At 40.1% G+C, this 19,143-nt stretch overlaps 1 protein-coding gene across 2 annotated transcripts in view; it reads right to left on the reverse strand.

The window, feature by feature from the left end:
- The window catches only part of phactr1 (phosphatase and actin regulator 1), a 39,728-nt gene that overhangs the window by 11,545 nt on the left and 9,040 nt on the right, over positions 1 to 19,143 (reverse strand). The window contains exons 1-3 of one of the 2 annotated variants that reach the window (XM_084356105.1): positions 10,966 to 11,312; positions 4,364 to 4,528; positions 221 to 301 (exon numbers count right to left, since the gene is read on the reverse strand). In XM_084356105.1, the coding sequence (XP_084212231.1) occupies positions 221 to 301; positions 4,364 to 4,528; positions 10,966 to 11,245 (526 nt within the window). In that variant the 5' untranslated portion in view covers positions 11,246 to 11,312. Of the gene's footprint in view, positions 1 to 220; positions 302 to 4,363; positions 4,529 to 10,965; positions 11,313 to 19,143 lie in introns of those variants that run through there. The other variant, XM_084356106.1, reaches the window with a different exon arrangement.

Consider the following 19,143-nt stretch of genomic DNA (forward strand, 5'->3'; position numbering starts at 1 on the left):
TATAAATAAATATATAAATACTCAGATATTTACCAACCATATTAACAGAGTGACACCACCAGATATAAATACTAAAATAATGTGAGGCAGAGAAAAGCTAGAAAAACTTTGGATGTTTTTGATAAAAAGGTAAAAATCAGGTCAACAAAGAAATCCTTTATCAACTGGTTGTTTCAGCACTTCAGCATTTTATATTTTACCAATCACTTTATTTTCTTACCTTTCTCATAAACCTCCTTCAGGACTCCCTTCTTTATGAGCTCCTCTCTGCTTTGGCGAGTGGACATTTTCCTCTCCAACACTGAGGTGGCAGAAAAGACATGACGTCAAATAAACAACAACAACAACCGGACACTCACAACGTTCATTAGTGTTGAGGAATCTGCAGCAGATGTCTGTTTGGACTCCATCATTGAGCCCGTTTACATGACCACAATAATCTGATAACTGGGAATAATCAGGTTATGATAATAATCTGAATTGACATGTCTGCATGCACTTTAGTAATGCAATAATGGAAAAAACAGGTCTACACGATTCAGCCAATTTGTTGGATTTCTTTCCAAGTATGTGAGGTAAAACTGTTTTTTGTTCACTTGCTGGGTGCGTGTTAGGAGCAGGGACCGCTGGGAGAGATGGTGCTCAAGGAATTCTCAGATCATGATGGAGAGAGAATTTCAGAATGTCGTGAAGAGCATTTGTCAAACTGTGTAACCTGATGAAGGATGTCATGAGCCCGGCCCATGGGATGATAGTGTGTCACGCTATACCTCTAAAAATGCAAGCAGCAATAGCGCTGTACGAGTTCGGTAGCTACGGAGAGTATAGGCTGATCACATCTGCATCCGCTCACGCTTTAACAACATCCTGTTTCTCTGACGTTTTTACACATGCGCAGATGTAAAAGGACGAAAGGAAAACAGATTAATGGTATACATGCCAATAACAAAGGAATATTGGACAAAAAACTAGGTGTGTTTATCGGATTTCTCATAACCTGATAACAGCTTCTATCCGATAAAGCATATCGCATTACGCTGTTTACATGACCACTTGAATAATCTGGTAACTCCATAAATCAAATCAATGATGGGTTTCTTAGTGCGCATGTAAACACACTCAATGTTGCTTCCCAGCAAGAATCTTGTGACTGAACCTCTGATGTCATCACAGCTTCACGACCAGCTAACTCCTCCTCGTGTCCAGACAACAAATAGTGAAACATCAACAAATGTGAGTTGGATTGATCTACTTTACTTTAAGAACAACTCTCCTCTTCACCTGTTGTATTTTACACACTGCAGATGTAGACACACGTACATGAGTCGGGACATTTGTTTTTCCTCTCCTGACACTATATAGCATGATGAGCTATTAGATATGACATGTTTCTGCACATCCTCCTGTGTATTGTTGGTAAACTGAAGACTAAAATGATACTGTAGTCTTCTTATTTTTCACATTCCCTTTAGTTCTATCACCAGCTCCCTCTTAACGTCTGCACACTTTTATAACTCCATCAATTTTCCTTTTTAAGACTTCATGTTGTTCATATTTCCCCTCCTCTCCCTCATGACATGTTCAACTATAAACTATAAGGTGATGTCAAGTGTTCAAGGCCTGGTGTATTATAGCTGTTTACTGCACTATGCTTCCCACATGAATCTGACAGGAATCATTTGACTTTCATTTCACCTCATCTCCTGAGACAGACACTCATTACCATCGCTGTGCCTCCAGTACTATTCATGAAACGAGTTGGATGCAGGAAATTTGAATATTATCCACAACAAAACACAGGATGATAACAATCAGCCAATTAGCAGAAGGCCCGGGGTTAAAGCAAAAGGTGATAGCACAATATGAAGCTCTGTAGAAACAAACAGAGGGTTCAGTTAGGAACATTTTATAACTCCCTGTGACTGTGACTCTAACAGCAGGGAGGAAATGGCCAATCATATGAAGAGCCATAACTGCTACCACAGTAACCCGAGGTGGAGCTGGGGAGGATATGCTGATTGGTTCTGACTAAAGCATGCTCTGCTTTATCGTCTAATCCACTCTATATGGGACCATCATTCACAAAAGAAATGAACAGTGTTGAGTAAAGATAGAAGTTTCAAGCAGCAGCCAATATAACCATGACTTTGACTTCAAATATGTGCAACACAAGAACCTCTATGTCGAGTGCCATTTCATAGTGATCAGGCCAAACTCTGAACGTACAGTATTTTTCAAAAACACATGTTTTCTTTCTCTTTGCCGAACCATGAATGCACACATAATGTAACACACTTGGACTGAATGATGGCAAGAGTCCAGCAGCAACACATGGTGCTCACGACACGTATATGTACCTGCGTTTGTGTTGTTGAATGTATACTGAGTTTAATTTGCATACAGGGAGAGGAAGCAAGTTCCAGTCACCTGCTGTGACAGCTGGGAGAACAGCTTGTCTGTAGGAAGCCTCTCCTCACCCCTCTGCGGAGTGTTTGTGTCTCTCAGTGAGAACAGGATGTAGAAACATTCAGCCAGCTGAGAAACAACAACAGCTTCCATTTCTCCATCCAAATCAAACGCTTGCCTCCATTCCACAGCTTTACTACAGCATGCAGATTGTAGCTGAGAGCCAGACATATGTACCAACATCCACATTTCCTCAGCTAGTGGGGCTCACATCGCACAGACCACACTGTGGCACGCTGACAATCACCGTTTAAAGCTCATTTGTTGCTGCAGTGAACATTCATCAGCTCTTCCACAGCTGCTGTGTTTGCATCGCTGATGAACGCTGTAATTATCAACTTTTAGCCGTTATGTCTGAACCGAGTGTGATAAATGTAAATTAGCCTTTCAATTTACTTACATTATTCTTTTTGTTTGCTTTTTTTCTGTGTTATTATAACTACATGATTGGTTGCATTCTGTCTGTGTAATTCTTTTCTGTAAATATGACTCTTGTATTTTTACATTTAAATAACTTGTTTATTTCATTGTTAAGTTTATTAGCCACTCAAAATGCATTTTATGTAATATGTTCTCTTATTTATCAGATTTTATTTTTAACTTCTCTGTGGATTTTATTACACTTCTAGCTCAAGACGCTCAAGACACTTCTAGCTGAACGCTACGGAAGCCCTGAGGGACAAGTGAGGATATACTGGTCTAAACTGTTCTCTCTCCTGTGTGACTTAAGAACTGGTGGGAAAAAAAACATTTTCCATGTGTAAAACATAGTGGAAAAGAAACATCTGCAGGAGATAAAAATATTTTCATGTGTGAAACTTATATTTTTTTCCCCCAGGAATTTTTTTTTCACAGTTGTGAAGCCGAGTTAAAAAACGTTTTGGCAGGAGAAAAAAATCGTAAGGTGTATTTTCTGTAATTTTATTTTTTTGTATTTTATTTTATTCTATTGTTTTTAATTTGTAAGGCTCATTTTTCAAGTGTTTGTTTTTGTAATATCTATTTTAACCACAAGAGGCTGAAGTTCACCACTAGCACATGTTCTCAATAGGACTAAAAGCATTTTTTTTTTTTTTTCCAGGGGATTTTTTGTTTAATTTTATCAAACTTAAACCTTTTTTCCAGTCAGTTTCACACATGGTGCAAAAAAACTAAACAAAACAAATCCCACTGTTTCACGGATTTTTAATCCTGAAAATAAAAAATTCTCTCCCGGAAGAAAATAAGAAAAAAGACAAAAAGTTGTTTGTTTTTTTCACTCAGTTTCAGAGATGGATGACCAGAAAAAAAAATAAATAAAAGATCCTTCACTTGGCCCTCAGGGCTTCCGTAGATCGCAGACTATGACTGCTGTAATTTTTGCCTTTTTTAGTCTCATTGCTCTATATAGTTTCTATTTTATTCTATCATTTTATACAAGTCTAATTATTTTCTTAAAGTTTCTCTCTCTGTACTTATTCTGTCCTTTGGGCTGCTGTAACACCTGAAGTTTCGCTCTGGGGATCAATCCAGGATTATCTTATCTTATCTGTACTATCTGTACTGTAACCATTTAACATGTTAAAAAGAGAGCGTCCAGTAAGAACCAGGCTGAATCAGCTGATGTTCTGGTTGATGAAGCAGCAGCAGGAGCAGCTGACCTGAAGCCTCCTGGTGCCTCACCAGCCTTAAATAACTTTAATCATACACAGTCGATCTTTGCTGCAGCCTCTAGATCACCCCCCACTCTGCAGCACAGCGGTCTGAGGTGCCATTCATCAATGCTACTGTTGCTATGTGCAACGGGGGGATAGTTATGGTCTGTGGGACATGTGAGTGAAGCAGATTACTACAGGGAGCAGATGAGGGGAACCGGGTGATAATGGAAGTGTTGTGTTTGCAGTGTTTTGGTTCTCACCAGCAGAGGTCTGCTTGAACTTTTCACTCTTCTTCTTCCTCCATTTCCAGGGTTTAAACAGACGTCCCAGCGTGGCAAACTTGCTCCGTCGCCGGATGGGAGGCGTGTGTGTGCCCGGAACCAGCGAATCAGAGCGCATCGCTGCCAACCTCTCCACTTCCTCAGCTGGAAAACAACAACAACGGCAAGGTCATCAACAAGCAGATAAACAACACTGACAGGAAGACGTTTTGAGTTGTTTGATGGTGGTTTGTCTTTTACCCAGATCATAACAGCAGAATTAAAATATAGGAATATTTCAGTTTTCCTATCATATTAATTACAGGGGACACAGCTGCAAAGATTATCAATTGATCAGGCATTAAATCAGCTACTATTTTGATAATCATTAAATAATTTAAAATCATTCTAAAATATTTTTTTCTTTGCTAAAATCCAAAACATTCTGTGGTCGCAGCTTTTCAAACTTTAGGATTTTATGTTCTTTTTCATTTTAACTCACTATGAACTAAACATCTTCGGGTTTTGAAGATGTGCAAATGTCAAGGGACACGTCCTCCCAGAGGGGCTGAGCATAATCGAGTCAGGAAAAGCTCATTTGGATCTCAGTTAATCACGGTTAAAGTCCCAGACAGATCCGAGACCCAGATGAAGAAAAACCTCAGGACGGAGCTGACAGGGAGGAATTAAACACGGATTGGAAAACAGAACACGAACAGACTGCTGAATATCCACAATGCATTTCTACTTTTTTAAACAAAAATAGTGCCATGTTTCAAGTCAACTCTCTCCCTCCTCCACTTTTTCCATTCACTGGCTCTGAACTGTAGTTCCTGTGGCCCTACAGGGAGTTGTGTGAAAGTAATCATGCTGGAGGCTGTTCTATAAAGCCAGCACCAGTTTTCCATTTGAAATAACACCTTTTCCCATCACACACAACATCCTGCTGTAGGAGGCAGACTGTGCAGAACGAGGCCGAGGCCTGGGCCACAGGCGGCAAATAAAACAAAGGAAACCAACATATGTAAACACACAAGCACCAGCAGGCACGGATACACATATATACACATATATACACAGATATACACATATATACACAGATATACACATATATACAGTTGCAATCAAAATTATTCAACCCCCGTTGCATTTTAGGTTTATTGGCGAAATTTAAAATTTTTCAGGTGCAATAAACAAATTACACAAGAACAGTTTAAATAGTTAAATAAAACTAATATTACAAGGATTTTATCCAAATTCAACACTAAATCCTACTTTCAATGACTACTGCAGTCTCAAAAATATTCAACCCCCTGAACAGAATTCCTCATAAGAGACACATTTGCAAATCAGGTGTGGTCTCAAGCACACCTGATGCAACCAATCAAGGGCTTCATGAGCTGCATCAGGCGTGCTTGAGATAGAACACCTCAAATACCTGGACTGTTGACGGTGACGTTTCATTGCATGTTAGAAATATGGCTAAGTCAAGAGAATTGTCCAACACGTTCAGAGAAGAGATCATTGCCCTGCACAAGGAATTGGTCCTTCCAACACGACAATGATCCCAAGCATCCCTCAAAGTCCACCAAGGCTTGGTTTCAGAAGAAGTCCTGGAAGATACTAGAGTGGCCATCACAGTCGCCTGACTTGAACCCAATTGAAAATCTCTGGTGGGATTTGAAAAAGGTGGTTGCAGCACGCAAACCCAAGAATATTAGTGAACTGAAGGCCTCTGCCCATGAGGAATGGGCTAAGATTCCTCAGGAACGCTGCCAGAAGCTGGTGTATGGCTATGCATCACGTTTGCAGCAGGTCATAACAGCAAAAGGGTGCTCTACTAAGTACTAAAGATGCTTGTCATGAAGGGGTTGAATAATTTTGAGACTGCAGTATTCATTAAAAGTGCCATTTTGTGTTGAATTTGGAGAAACCACTGGTAATATTAGTTGTGTTGAGCCATTTACATTGTTCTTGTTTGATTTGTTTTTTGCAAACAGCTGCTAGTTTGTACATTTTGCCAATAAACCTAATTTGTAGTGGGGGTTGAATAATTTTGATTGCAACTGTACACAGATATATATATAATATAATACACATATACACATATATACACAGATCCATTGCAGCAGAATATAAAACTTTACGTTATCCCTGTATAAGCAGGCATGGCTTCTAGTGTGTCAGAAAAGCCTCAGTTTAACCAATAAAAACATTGTTATCACTTATCATCATAATGCAATATCTGTTAAACTCATTGCATTTTTTTATTAGTCTCATTGCACTATTAGCCATCCATCCATCCATCCATTCATCCATAAACTACACCTCTTTATCCTTTGCACGGGTGGCAGAAGCCAATCCCAGCTGACATTGGACGTAAAGTGCGTTAATCCATGGACAGGTTGCTGGTCGATCAAGGGGCTCACACATCGACACAGACAATTATTCACACTCACATTCACACCAACTGGCATTTTTAGAGTTGTCAATTAATCTGCATGTCTTCTTTGGGCTGTGAGTAGAACATGCAGCCAGCAGGTTGGAACCCAGAATCAGTTATTCTCACCAGCAATCTATGAAATAAGTATTTTTTGAGACATCCTGTTAACTAAAAGAACTATAAGCAGACAAAGGGACTAAGACATGACCTCTGTGGTGGTACAGCTGGGTATTAAACCCCAGTACTTATTTTGGTACAAAATAAAATGTGTTCAAAGAATCAGCAACTGTCTGAAGTACTAGAAGCTGGAGAGGACTCTTTTGATGCCAGGTTTCTGATCCTGTTTGCTTCATCCTTTCATCAGAAAGTTCCTGACTTAAATCACATTTTTCTCCAATTTTAGACTATTTTTATCCGGCAGAACGAAACCAACAACTGCCACAGACAAGATGACAAATAAAAGCTGAGCGGTGCATCAGTTACACAAACAGATAAACGTGAAGCAGCTGCAGACAGGAGGAGATGTCAGCCTTGTTGTGGCCTTGTTACAAGAGGGATGTCAGTTCAAATCTGTACCAGCTCAGCAGCTACCATCGAGAGGCCCTTCAACAACAACATCCCTCCCTACACCCTAAACCCGCTCCACCACCAACCCTCCTCAGCTGCCCCTCTGGCAGCAGACAGCAGTCAGTCTGTGGTTGTTCTGTGTAGCAGTCTGGTGTGAACACTGAATCCTCCCCTGAGCAAATAAAGCTCTCTCAAAGACAAAACGTCTACAGTATCATCATGATTTGTCTTACATTCATTTGGCTCTAAAACTCTTGGATTATGTTGCAGGAGCGGGTTCCAGCTGTGCTGCAGGGTGAGGAGATGCATCATTTTAGTTTCTGAGGAATGATGTCAGAGTTTCAAGGGGTCACATCTTCCTCTTGACTCATCTTGACCCACGTAACAGATTATAGGTGTCCGGTCCTAGCTGATGTTTTCTGACCCCTCAGCAGTGAAGTGGGAGCAGCAGTGCGTCAGCGGGCTCAGACTCACACTGCAGCGCGACATTCTTTCAGTCAGACCCCCAGTCTGTTTTCTTACACTGACTCACTCAACAACAAGCTCAACAACAAGTCCAAGCAGCCGGATAATAGGTGATGCTGCTGCTGGGACCAAAACCGGTCACTCAGTTACCTGACTCATCCAGGTACTGGCTCCATTCATGTTTGTGGATCAGTTGTTTTTTTATGGACGTATTTTGGGGAATAAGCTGTTGCAAACAAATGCAAAGTAAACAGCTGACAAATATTACGAAACTGTGGCTATTTTAGCCTCATGCACAATCTGCTTTTGTGTGTGAGACCACACTTATTTTAAACTCACGTCACAGTCACGTTAACCTGGAAATAATCAGAAAGTTTGAGGTTTCAAAGGATAAATTAAAGTGTCAGAATTGTTATTCTAAGCAAAGAGCGGCTTTCTTAGTGTCAAATCATGGCTAGACTGAAGGTTTCCAAGGGGACACTGCATGGAGCTCGAAAACACCTTCCAGAAACTGGATCAGCTGTTTCCAAAGCACTATCAGGCAGATCCAAAGTGACCACACCATCAGAAGATCAATACATCACACTTAGTTCTCTGAGAGATAGGAAAGAAACTTCACCACAGATACAGATTTTTCTAAATAAAGAACACAAAACTCCGATCAGCAAAAGACCTGTCAAAAGAAGGTTGTCTCGTAGTGTCTCAGCAGACGAGTGGCAGGTTCTTAACACTTATCAACAGGCGAAAAAGAGGAGCCGGGCTAAGAAATACCAACATTTCACGAGGGCCTCACCAATACATCAGTTGGCCAATGTAGGCCTACAGATATATATATGTTGTCTGATAAGCGCTGATATGAAAACTCTTTTTGTTTAAAGAGATTATAATACAGAGAATATATACAATAATTATTCCTGCACCATTTTTACCTTTTTAATAATCTTAATTTTGAAACACCTGCACTGTTATTCATTCATCTTACGGTTGAACTACTTCTATTAGGTAGAGGTAGTTTTTCCTTTCATTATCTCGTGTGTATTATTGTTTTGGATGCCTACATTTCCCTCACTATCTATCGATCTAATAATCAACACTGCAGATGATCTCTGCCTCAGAAACATGTCTTGGGTTGACTAGTCATCAATCTCCTGCCTGCCTGTCTGTATTGATCTGTGGTGGCAGTAACACTGAAAATAGTCTGACACATCTTCCAATTGAATTAACTTGTCAATTAATCAAATAGAGCTATGACTACTGCTCCTCAGGCGACTAGCACGTTCTTTTGTCAATTATTTGATGAGCTGAAGACCGAAAATGAATCGACAGTTTTTGTAACTGTGCATCACGTCATTCATCAGGCAGAAATGTGCTGGATCTGCAGGTTTCAGGTTCTCTTTTACCTTTTTTATATAATAATTATTTATAAGATGTGAAAACAAGCAATTTTAAGATACTACCTGTGGCTCAGACTATTTTCACATTATTGTGATCGACATTGTAAAGACAAAATAATAAAACTAATTAATGAAGAAGAATCGTGAGGACAGGACATTCTGCTTTTTCTCTCATTTTCCATGTGTTTTCCATGACTGGAAAACTGTTTTCCAGGTTTTCCAGGATGCGCGGGAACCCTGTTAACACTACATTTGAATCAATCTTCTGAATGGCTGTATTGATCTGCAGATGGATCAGTAATAAGAGATGAGTTGATTAATTGTACAAATCATATGTCAGGGCAGCCTGAGGTACTGTGAATGTGATAACACTCGTGCTGTGATGAGTCCAAAAATGTATTTGTCAATTGGAGAAAAATAATCAGCAGCAATTCATATAGTGTATATATATATATATACATAGTATATTAATAGTTAAGTCATTTTTCTGAGCAGAAAAACCCACATTCTCTATTCGAGTTATTGAAATATGATGATTTGCTGTTTTTCTCTGTTTGACATAACTTTATATCTTTATGTTTTGTTGTGATAGTTGGACCAAACCAGACATTTGAAGACATCATGTCGGGTTGCCCTAAGATAAAGGGCTAAAGATTTTCTGGATTGATTTTAAAAAAGAGCTTCACTGTTTACAATGAGCAATCGATTAGTTGTCAACCATTACATTAATCACTTAATTCATCGATTAAATGGTTCAAGTCTTTTTGTTTTAATTAAAAAAAGTCAAAATTCTCTGGTTCCAGCTCCTTACATATGGATATGTTCTGGTTTCATTCCTCCTCTATGACAGTAAACTGAATATCTTTGGGTTTTTGTTTAAACAAGACAACTGAGGACGTCATTTTCACTATTTTGTGACATTTTATTGACCAAACCACTATTCAATCAATTAAAATAATCAACAGATTAATCGATAGTGAAAATAACCGTCAGTTGCTTCCCTGATATAAAAATGGAGAGCGATAAAAGAAAACTAAAACAATCATTATTTAAAGCGCTCATTAAGGTCTTGGTTGATGAAGTTATTTGCATCGGTTCATTTTTGAATGGGCACTAAGCTGTAACTCATCTGATCTCTTGCTCAGAAATCTGGTCTTTTTTAAATGATGTTCTGCACGACTTGTGATATTTGATTTTGTTGCCTAGTCCAAACATTTACCGAGTGATTTCAAAAACACCAAGATATAGACTGTGTATGGTGATGTAGCCTAAGAATAGCAGACTATTATTTCAAGGTCACAACGTCCTGCCCTGGTGCTGATGCTGTTTTACAGGACTGGAGGGTGGAACCAAAATGCAAACAGAGAACCAAAACTAAACCACAAACACACACGAGCCAAATAAATCTGGACTCATGCTCCAGAGTAACTCCGTCTCACCTAAACTACATCACAAAGAAGCGAGCACTGTGAGAAACTACGTTCATACAACAGGTTTTTCAAAAACTACTATTTTTTTCTTTAAAGGTCACTAAAAAGTAAACAGAGTTAACAGAAGGAGCTGATCTGAGAGCTGCTCCCGGGCTGGAGGGCAGGCTGGCCCCTCAGGCAGGGAGCGGTCACCCACAGATAGATGACAATAATCCTTTAAAACTAGGAGTACAACACCTCCTCCTCCTCCTCCTCCTCTTCCTCCTCTCCCGCCCTGACCCTGCCCATGGACCGTGTCCTCACCGTCCGGCGGCTCGGCTCCCCGGCAGTTGCTGCAGATGTGTTTGATCTCCTTGCCGATCTGGCAGTGGATCATGAACGGCATGTTGTTGTTGTTCGCGGCGGGCTGGTGCTGCTGCTGTCCGCTGGAGCTGCTGCGGGACTTCATCCTGGTCAGACAGAAAGCTCTCCTCCTCTTCCTCGGTTTCTGCTCCTCGGGCACGGGAGCCGCTACAGAGGGGCAGTCGGCGGTAGATCCGGATCCGGACCATGAACACATCACGTCGCCTCCAAAGCCCGCCATGTTTGAGCTGCTGGACTGGTCTGCAGGGCTGGACCCTCTCGCCCTCTGCTCTGGTGAAGGGGGGGATCTCAACTGTTGTAGCTCTGTCCACTACTGACAAGCCCGCCATATTGACAGACGCACTTCCGGCCACATCTTACAGAATAAAAGCTTTTTGATGGAGCGGACTTAAAAGAACTGCAATCAAACCATTTTTTTGTATTAGACATGTATTGCAAATTATTAACTATACTGCCATCTCCACAGAATAGACCTTTAACTGTCATGACAGCCCGACTGGAACAGCAATACTATCTTTCTTAAAAAATAATAAACCATCAAAATTGAATGAAATTCAGTACACTGGAACCTTCTTTAGATTAAAAGATTAAACACCAGGTACCCATGAGGACTGGATGTAGCCATGCTCTCCTGTGAGACGTGCAAATGAAATAAGTCAGCTATAAGTCGCAGGAAGTCATTTGGTGTGACGACTCAGTTTAACAATTTCAGTCATTCCAAACTTGTTGCTGCACATTTAGCAGCAACTGATTTTACACCCAAATACAATACAATAGAGTTCTGATCTCTACTTTTAAAACAGGAAATCAAATGGCGCACAGCCACAAAATGTGGTGTGCAATAAAAGCACGCTATTTTAATTATCAAAACGTGTGGTTCTTAACTGTGTTCTCTCAAGGAAATACATATACGTTAAATAAAAATATATCAGCGGACTTGGATAATCTCTCTATATATCTATAATTCCACAATCTATACTGGATCTTGTCAAGACGCTGCTCCTTCTTCTTCTTCATTGCTTTATTTTGAAGTCTTCATTCACTTCCGGCTCTAGCCTCTATACGTTGACGCTGTTTAGCTCCTCCACAGATTCAACCAATCCTGGCTCGCTGTCGCGTGCTGGCCTCGCGGTGATATCCAATCAGATTTGAAGCACTGGGGGATTTAGACTTCAGAGGGAATTTAAATATCCATCAGGAAGATTTACACCTCTGAGGTTAAAACTACAAATTAAACACATCTGTAGCTAACATTTAGCCTACATCTGTGAAAAAAATCACTTTTTACATACAGAAATAAACCCACAGCTCAAAGTTTGTAATGACAGGTTTATTATTAACCTTTCCTTTTAACATGTTTTTATTTTAATTAGATTGCATTGGTTTAGGCTGCTCATCAACTGTCCTTTCTAATTTCATTTTCATGTAAAAATACGTGTATTTTTAAAATTCTCTGTACCTCATTTTCCTGATTTTTATGTCCTTTTGAAAACATATGTAATGAATTGTCTCATAACAACAACACCTACTTTTAATACAAGCAAAATGTAGGCTACAGGGGCATTGTAGGCTGCTACATTCTGAATTCTGATTACTTTAAATTTGTATTTATTTATAAACCAGCCAACCCCTTCTATAAATGAATGAATCAAACATTTGAATACTAAAGAAAAACAGAACAAAACAGCATTCCACTGTGAATATTTTATTTTTGGGTCTTGATTATCATTCATTAATTAGTCTGTATGGTTTCTTTTGTATCTGAAGCTGAGAATATATCCACAGAAACTTCATTAGGCATTGTTGTGTTTCTCGAAAAGACACAAATAAGATTTTAAAGATGAAATTTTTAGACTTTTTTAAAAAAGTGATAAAACAAACATCTGATAAACCCTATGATAAAAACACATGGGGTTAAAATCTCAGTATATATGGGTCAAAGCCCATAGCAAGTCCTGAAAGTGATCAATAGGATCTTAAAATTAATAGTCTACTGGAAACCAATGGAGAGAGGCCAAGACTGGAGCAATATGTTCCCATTTCCACACTGTCAGCAGTCTGACAGATGTGTTTTGTACTCACTCTATAATCTGTCAATGAAAAAGATGACGTGCACTGTTTGACTACAGAGAGACAAGGCTGAAGAACACTGGATGAAACTGGGTTGTTCCTCTCAACAGAAACTAATTAATGCAGTTTTTTTTATGAATTTCTTCATTTTCTTATCTATATTAAGGGACAACAGCGCTGAAATCCCAATGTAATGACACATTTTAACAGCATCTCATGTTCCCTGCTAAATATAAAAAGCTCATTAAATATAAGTAAAGAGAAAAGACACAGATAGCAGCTTCAAGGTCCTTTAGATAAAAGCAGGTCAAATTTGGGAAGTCATGTTTACAAATCTGAACTGAGTCAACATGCAAGTGAGAGACACATATGTTGTGTGGAGGCCAATAAAGGGTCACAGTTTGTAGTTACACATCTCTTCCAGCAGGCGGAGCTCACTTACAAGCAACAAGGGTGAATTCATTAGTCTCCAAACAGTGACAGACTCTGAGCCACAGGGTGCAGGCTGGTTAGGAGGAGTCAGTGTCTGCATGTAATCAGAACCGACTCCCTAATGTTACAACACTGAGCTGCAGAAACATACAGAACTAATGAGACTAGACTCGTGTATGTAGTCAATATCTGAGGCATCATGTTTTTGTCTTTTCACTCGTGTATGTTGTGCGTGTGCTCATGTTTATTCTTTATGTAACACTAAGATCAAAAGCTGTGTTTTCCCTGCTGCAGACGATGACTCATGAAGGCTTTCAATTCAAGATTATCACAAGATGAAAGGGGGAGAGCTAGGTGAGCAGGCCTCATTAAAGGAACAGTTCACCCAAACATATAAATCCAGTCATTTTCTCCTCAGCTTCATGCTGATGGAAAGTCAGGTGAAGTTTTCATAGTCTACAAAAGATTGGTTTTTTTAGGGTTTATTTTTTATGTTTTAAAACAAGTCTCCATCCACTTCAGTTGTTTAGGAGAATGCTGTAACGCTGTTTTGCTGTGAAGCTCCAGAAATGTTTCGTAGAATACAAAACTTCACCCGACTTTCCATCGGCAAGATAATGACTTAATATTCATTTTGGGGTGAACTGTTCCTTTAACATATAATTGAACACACAACAATATTTAACATGAAACCGAAATTGATGAAGAGACAAGAATAAAGTAAGAAGCACAATCTTTGTTCTTTATCCCAAGTATCACTCAGGTTTCCTTCTCTACTCCATCGTCTGTGGGTCTTATTCTGATGACTGGCCTGATTGAAACGACTCTTCACAGTTGTTCCTTTCTCTAATGAGAAGGAGACGCGAGATTAAAGCACTGCTGGTGTGAGGTTGATCAATAAATCCATAGTCTCCCTCTCTGACTCACAGGCTGCTGAGACCTACAGTTAGTCTCATGTGACTGGAAGCCAAACTGCAGGTATGATTCACATTACTGTAAAGAAGTGACACAGGAGAGCACTGAGTAGCTATCACCATCTCTACAACACTTCTCATATCACACATTACATTATTATGAGCTGCCATTAATGTCTGGAGGACGAGAGGATAGTGGTGTGAAACCAATGGATATTGATATTGACAACAAAACCAGATATATTTGACGACACGTTAGGAAAATGTACAGCCTAAAACCACTTATTTTAAATGAAATATCAGGACAATTTCCAGCTTGGTTTGTGGCAACAGAACCAAGTATTTTAAGCCAAAACATGATCCTTTCCTAACCCTTACCAAGTGCTTTTTGTGCCTAAACATAAGAGCATAATCTTAGTGTTGTCACAACATCAAGAAATGTGATGTTTCAACATATCCATGGTTTGAGAACTCTAAACGCCAACATTTATTCTGCAGAGTGGGTTGAATGTAAAGGTACTCGGTTTACCAGTCAGTCAGACAGTCCACCACATTGGTGCAGATTAAAATGTCAAAACAAATATAGGACAAGTTGTCATTCAATTTGGTACAGATGCCCTGAGGATGAATCTTGATGACTTTGGTGATCCTCTCACTTTTCCTCTCGCACCACCAGCAGGTCAGTATTTGACTTTGGTTTATAACCATATCGAAGCTGCTGTCATTCAGCCTGAGAAGCTTTTGTGTTTTGTTCTAATTTGCAAACGTTAGCATGCTAACAAGGAGTCAGATTTCTTGTTTGTGAACACCTACTTGTCCAATAAAGATGATACTGATTCTGATGCTAACATGAAAAAAAAGACGTTGATCATGGAAAACGTTATACCTGATAAACATTAATATGTTAACATAAGCATTGTGCACTAGGGTGCTGACCTTAGCTTTCAGCTCAAAGCACAACTGCCTTACAGAGCTGCTGGCTGCAGACTGTTGTAGACGAGTACATGGCTACTCCAGGGATTTTACTTCCATACAGTTTGAGCTCGAGGGGACACAAAGGAAAAAAAAATATGGTTAAATCAAAGCAGCAGGGGCCCAGATATCCATACTTTTGGTCCAGGATCCAATTCAGTTAGGGCAGAAACCTACATTTAAAAATAGAGCAACATCTTTTTGCATCTTTTCTTGATGGCATCCTCATCATAATCAGGATTTGGGGTTCAGTGTCTTCAAAGTCACTTCGACATGTGAACAGGAGGAGCTGGTGATCAAACAGCCAAGCCTCAGGGGCGTCTCAGTAGAGCGAGCACCCAGGGTTCAATTCCAACCTATAGCCCATCCTGTCTGTCATCCTCTCTCTTTCTCTCCATGTGTCCTGTCTCTCTTCGCCTGTCCTATCCAATAAAGAAAAATAATAATAGTAATAATAATAAAAACACCAAGCCTGCGATCAGTGGACACCCTGCTCTACCTCCTGAGACACAAACCCCCTAATTATTACTCAGGACAACAGTCGGTTTATTTACTATTTTTTACACATAAAAGGCAAGACAGGTGTATTTATATAACACATTTCAGACACAGATTCAAAGTGCTGTACACAAGCAAAGAAGAGCATGAGAATGGCATTCAAAAGCAACAAAAAACAGAAAAAGCTCACAATGTTAGAGCATGCTGTGGTGATTCTAATAACGTCACATGAGCTGCATGTCTGTGAATTATAACGGCTCAGGGTTTGTTTATCGGGGGCACAAAACATGCTGCAGTCAGAGCAGCCTTCAGTGAGGTGACGTCTTATCAAACTGTGAGGAAAACCAATATACCTGTGTTTCAAAACAACACCCGTACCTACAATAAAAGTGCTGACAGTACAGTCTAATTAGATAAAAATATTGTGATTCTACTTTGTCATATTTTCATCTATTCATACCCAGAGAACTGCATCTCATTTAATTCCACACTCTGCCTTGTTGCACTGAATTCCAAACCTGCAAAATCGCATTCAAAGAACGACAAGAAATAGAGCTGCAGTGTGTGGATGGATGTGGTAGGTGGGTGTCATTTTGTTTCAGAAAGGCTCCGTGTACCCCCACAGATGAGGGGCTCAGCGGGGACTCCAAGGTTTGGCAGGTTACAGCTCAATATGCTGCTGACAGTAATGGACTTCATGCCTCCATGTGTCTGACAAGTCAGAGCGCCTTTGTATATACGACGAGCTTCCAAACATACCACCAAGTATGACAGACAGACAGACAGACACACACACACACACACACACACACACACACACACACACACACACACACACACACTCAGACCCCAGGTGTGCTGCTTGTCAGATCAGAGATGGCAGCGTGTCCTTTGTGAGACAGCTGTCAGATTATTGTCTATTTGTGAGACACTGAGCCCTTTCCATCTGTCTCACCATAAACCCTCCTGTCCAACATACTCAGTATGTACGTCTCATGAACAGGAATGGCCACATCAGCACCCAGCAAAGCGCCTATAGAGTTCCCATCTCTGAGCCTTTGTACTGTGATGGAGATCCACATCAGCATTGACTGAATCAATCTCACCTTCACCTGCCTGAGTGGTGATTCATATTTCCATGGTGCTGAGTCTGCCCGACAACTCTAACGACATTCAAACAGCAGACACACACACTGACTCTGAAGCTTGTTCTGATGGTATTAGAAGGATACAGAGGACGTTGCTACCTGTTTTTTTGTCCTCTCACCGCTGTTTTGTTTGTACCTCCTGGGGTCTGAACATCGTCCTGCACAGTGTCAGAGAAGCCAAATATGCCCTTAAAACCCATTTGTTTCTCAGGCTCCATTCAGACCTGGTATCAACATCCGTCCTGAGTGATCCCATCACAAGTGGACAGAAGAAGAAGAAGAAGAAGAAGAAGAATTATCTGCTTATTAATATGCCAATTTTAGCAGCAGATGTATATGAGCACTGTCTGTTTCAACTAATCCAACCATTCAGCTATTGGCCGCAATATCACCAGACTCCCTGAACAAATCAGTGATGTGATGTGATGTGAGTTGTTGCATAAGGAGAAACTTACAAAACTTTGTGAAACAGCTCAACAAATTCTAAATCACAGGTGCCTTCTAGCAAATTTGACATTTAATGCAATACATTCAGTCGTTTATTTCTTTGCAAAAAGTGTTGCTGTACCAGCCTGTCTGTGTCTGAAGTGCGTCTTACCTGCCAACATTTGGCAGCTGTTTCAACACAGTTTCAACTGGTTTCAACAGTTACACTAAATCTATGAAAGAAGAAACATTTTATTGACAGTAATCATGTTAATAATAACCAATATAGACTTCAAACTCCCTTAAAAAATCTCTCTTTTGTGAGTTAAGAGAATTTTTATAAGAAGTAATGTAATACATTACCTTCATCATTGTGCCTGTTTGTCCCAGTGATGAAAATGTCTATTTGCATTTAGAGCAGGGCAAGTGAGAGCCAATCATAAGTGGCCACTTGAGATGCATGTTATTGCCAGGTGTGAACTGACGGAGCTGTCAACTTCTGATCGGAAAGCTCAGTCTATTACCTTTTATTATGTGGACTGCACGCTCAATTCTGCATGTTTTATATATTGACTCTTGTCTCCCTCTTTCCCTTTTCCTTCTCTCTATAAAGAACTTGTTTACTAATGTTTTAAAAGGTGATATATAAATACAGTTTCCTCTATAAACTGCTTATTGATCAGGGTCCAGAGGTCATGTGTCTGAGTGTCCACAGCTCCACATTAACTGCCAAAGGAAAATGCCATGATCAATAACAGCAGTACTGCTGTTGCCTGCCTGATGCTGGCCCACTGTTCACAGGTCAGGCTTGCTTTTAAACCATCCCTTTAAGCTAAATGCTGCACTTTAACAAACACACTATTAATGCACTGCTGCTCCAGTCCCAGAGGGAGTGTTTATAAAGTGTAGAGAAACATTTCCCTGTTGTGTGAGCCCTGAGAGAGATCATTTCTAATATTTCCTCACTCGTTTGTCACATTTCCTTACGTTTGGAGTGTGTGGATTGCCTTCTTGTTTACGAAAAACCCAAACTATCTTCATGACTAGAAAGCTCCTGTGGTAACAGATACAAAGTATGCTCATTACCGTCTATATGATTAATGTCACATTGGACAACCTTCCCTCTTCTCTACTGGCCCTCTTGTCTATTTCTGATGACTATCCATTATCCCACATACTGTATCACCTACTCATCCGGGCCTCTATCTCCATCAGGCAAAAATTATTAATCATCTTCTGGCCTTTGATGGTGCTGCTGCTAATTTAGGCTCCGAACTGAGACCGCGGTCCTGACAGAGATTTAGTGTGCAAAATTAATGTGAGGTGGTGAGGTGGAGACCGGCTGTTAGGAGTCTAAAACAGACTCGCTCTGCTATTTAATCTTCGTCACTCTGTTGCTTTTACCTCCATGTTCCCACCAGTTCATCTGTCCACCCACTGATTAAGACGCTGACTGGCTGCAGAGGTGTCACAAAGCTCTGGGTGCTCCTGAGTGACAGAAGTTAATTGTTTTGATTTGGGAGCATCCTGAGCAGAGTGGATGGAAGAGGCTAAATAATTAGCTGTCAGGTGGGGTAAAGTGGCTTCCAGTGGATAAACTACACTAAATTATTATCATCATCTCTCCAGGACACACATATAACAGGGGCGTCCAACAC

The sequence above is a fragment of the Pagrus pagrus genome, assembly GCF_965226575.1.
Source record: "Pagrus pagrus genome assembly, chromosome: 6".
In the NCBI taxonomy this organism is placed as follows: Eukaryota; Metazoa; Chordata; class Actinopteri; order Spariformes; family Sparidae; genus Pagrus; species Pagrus pagrus.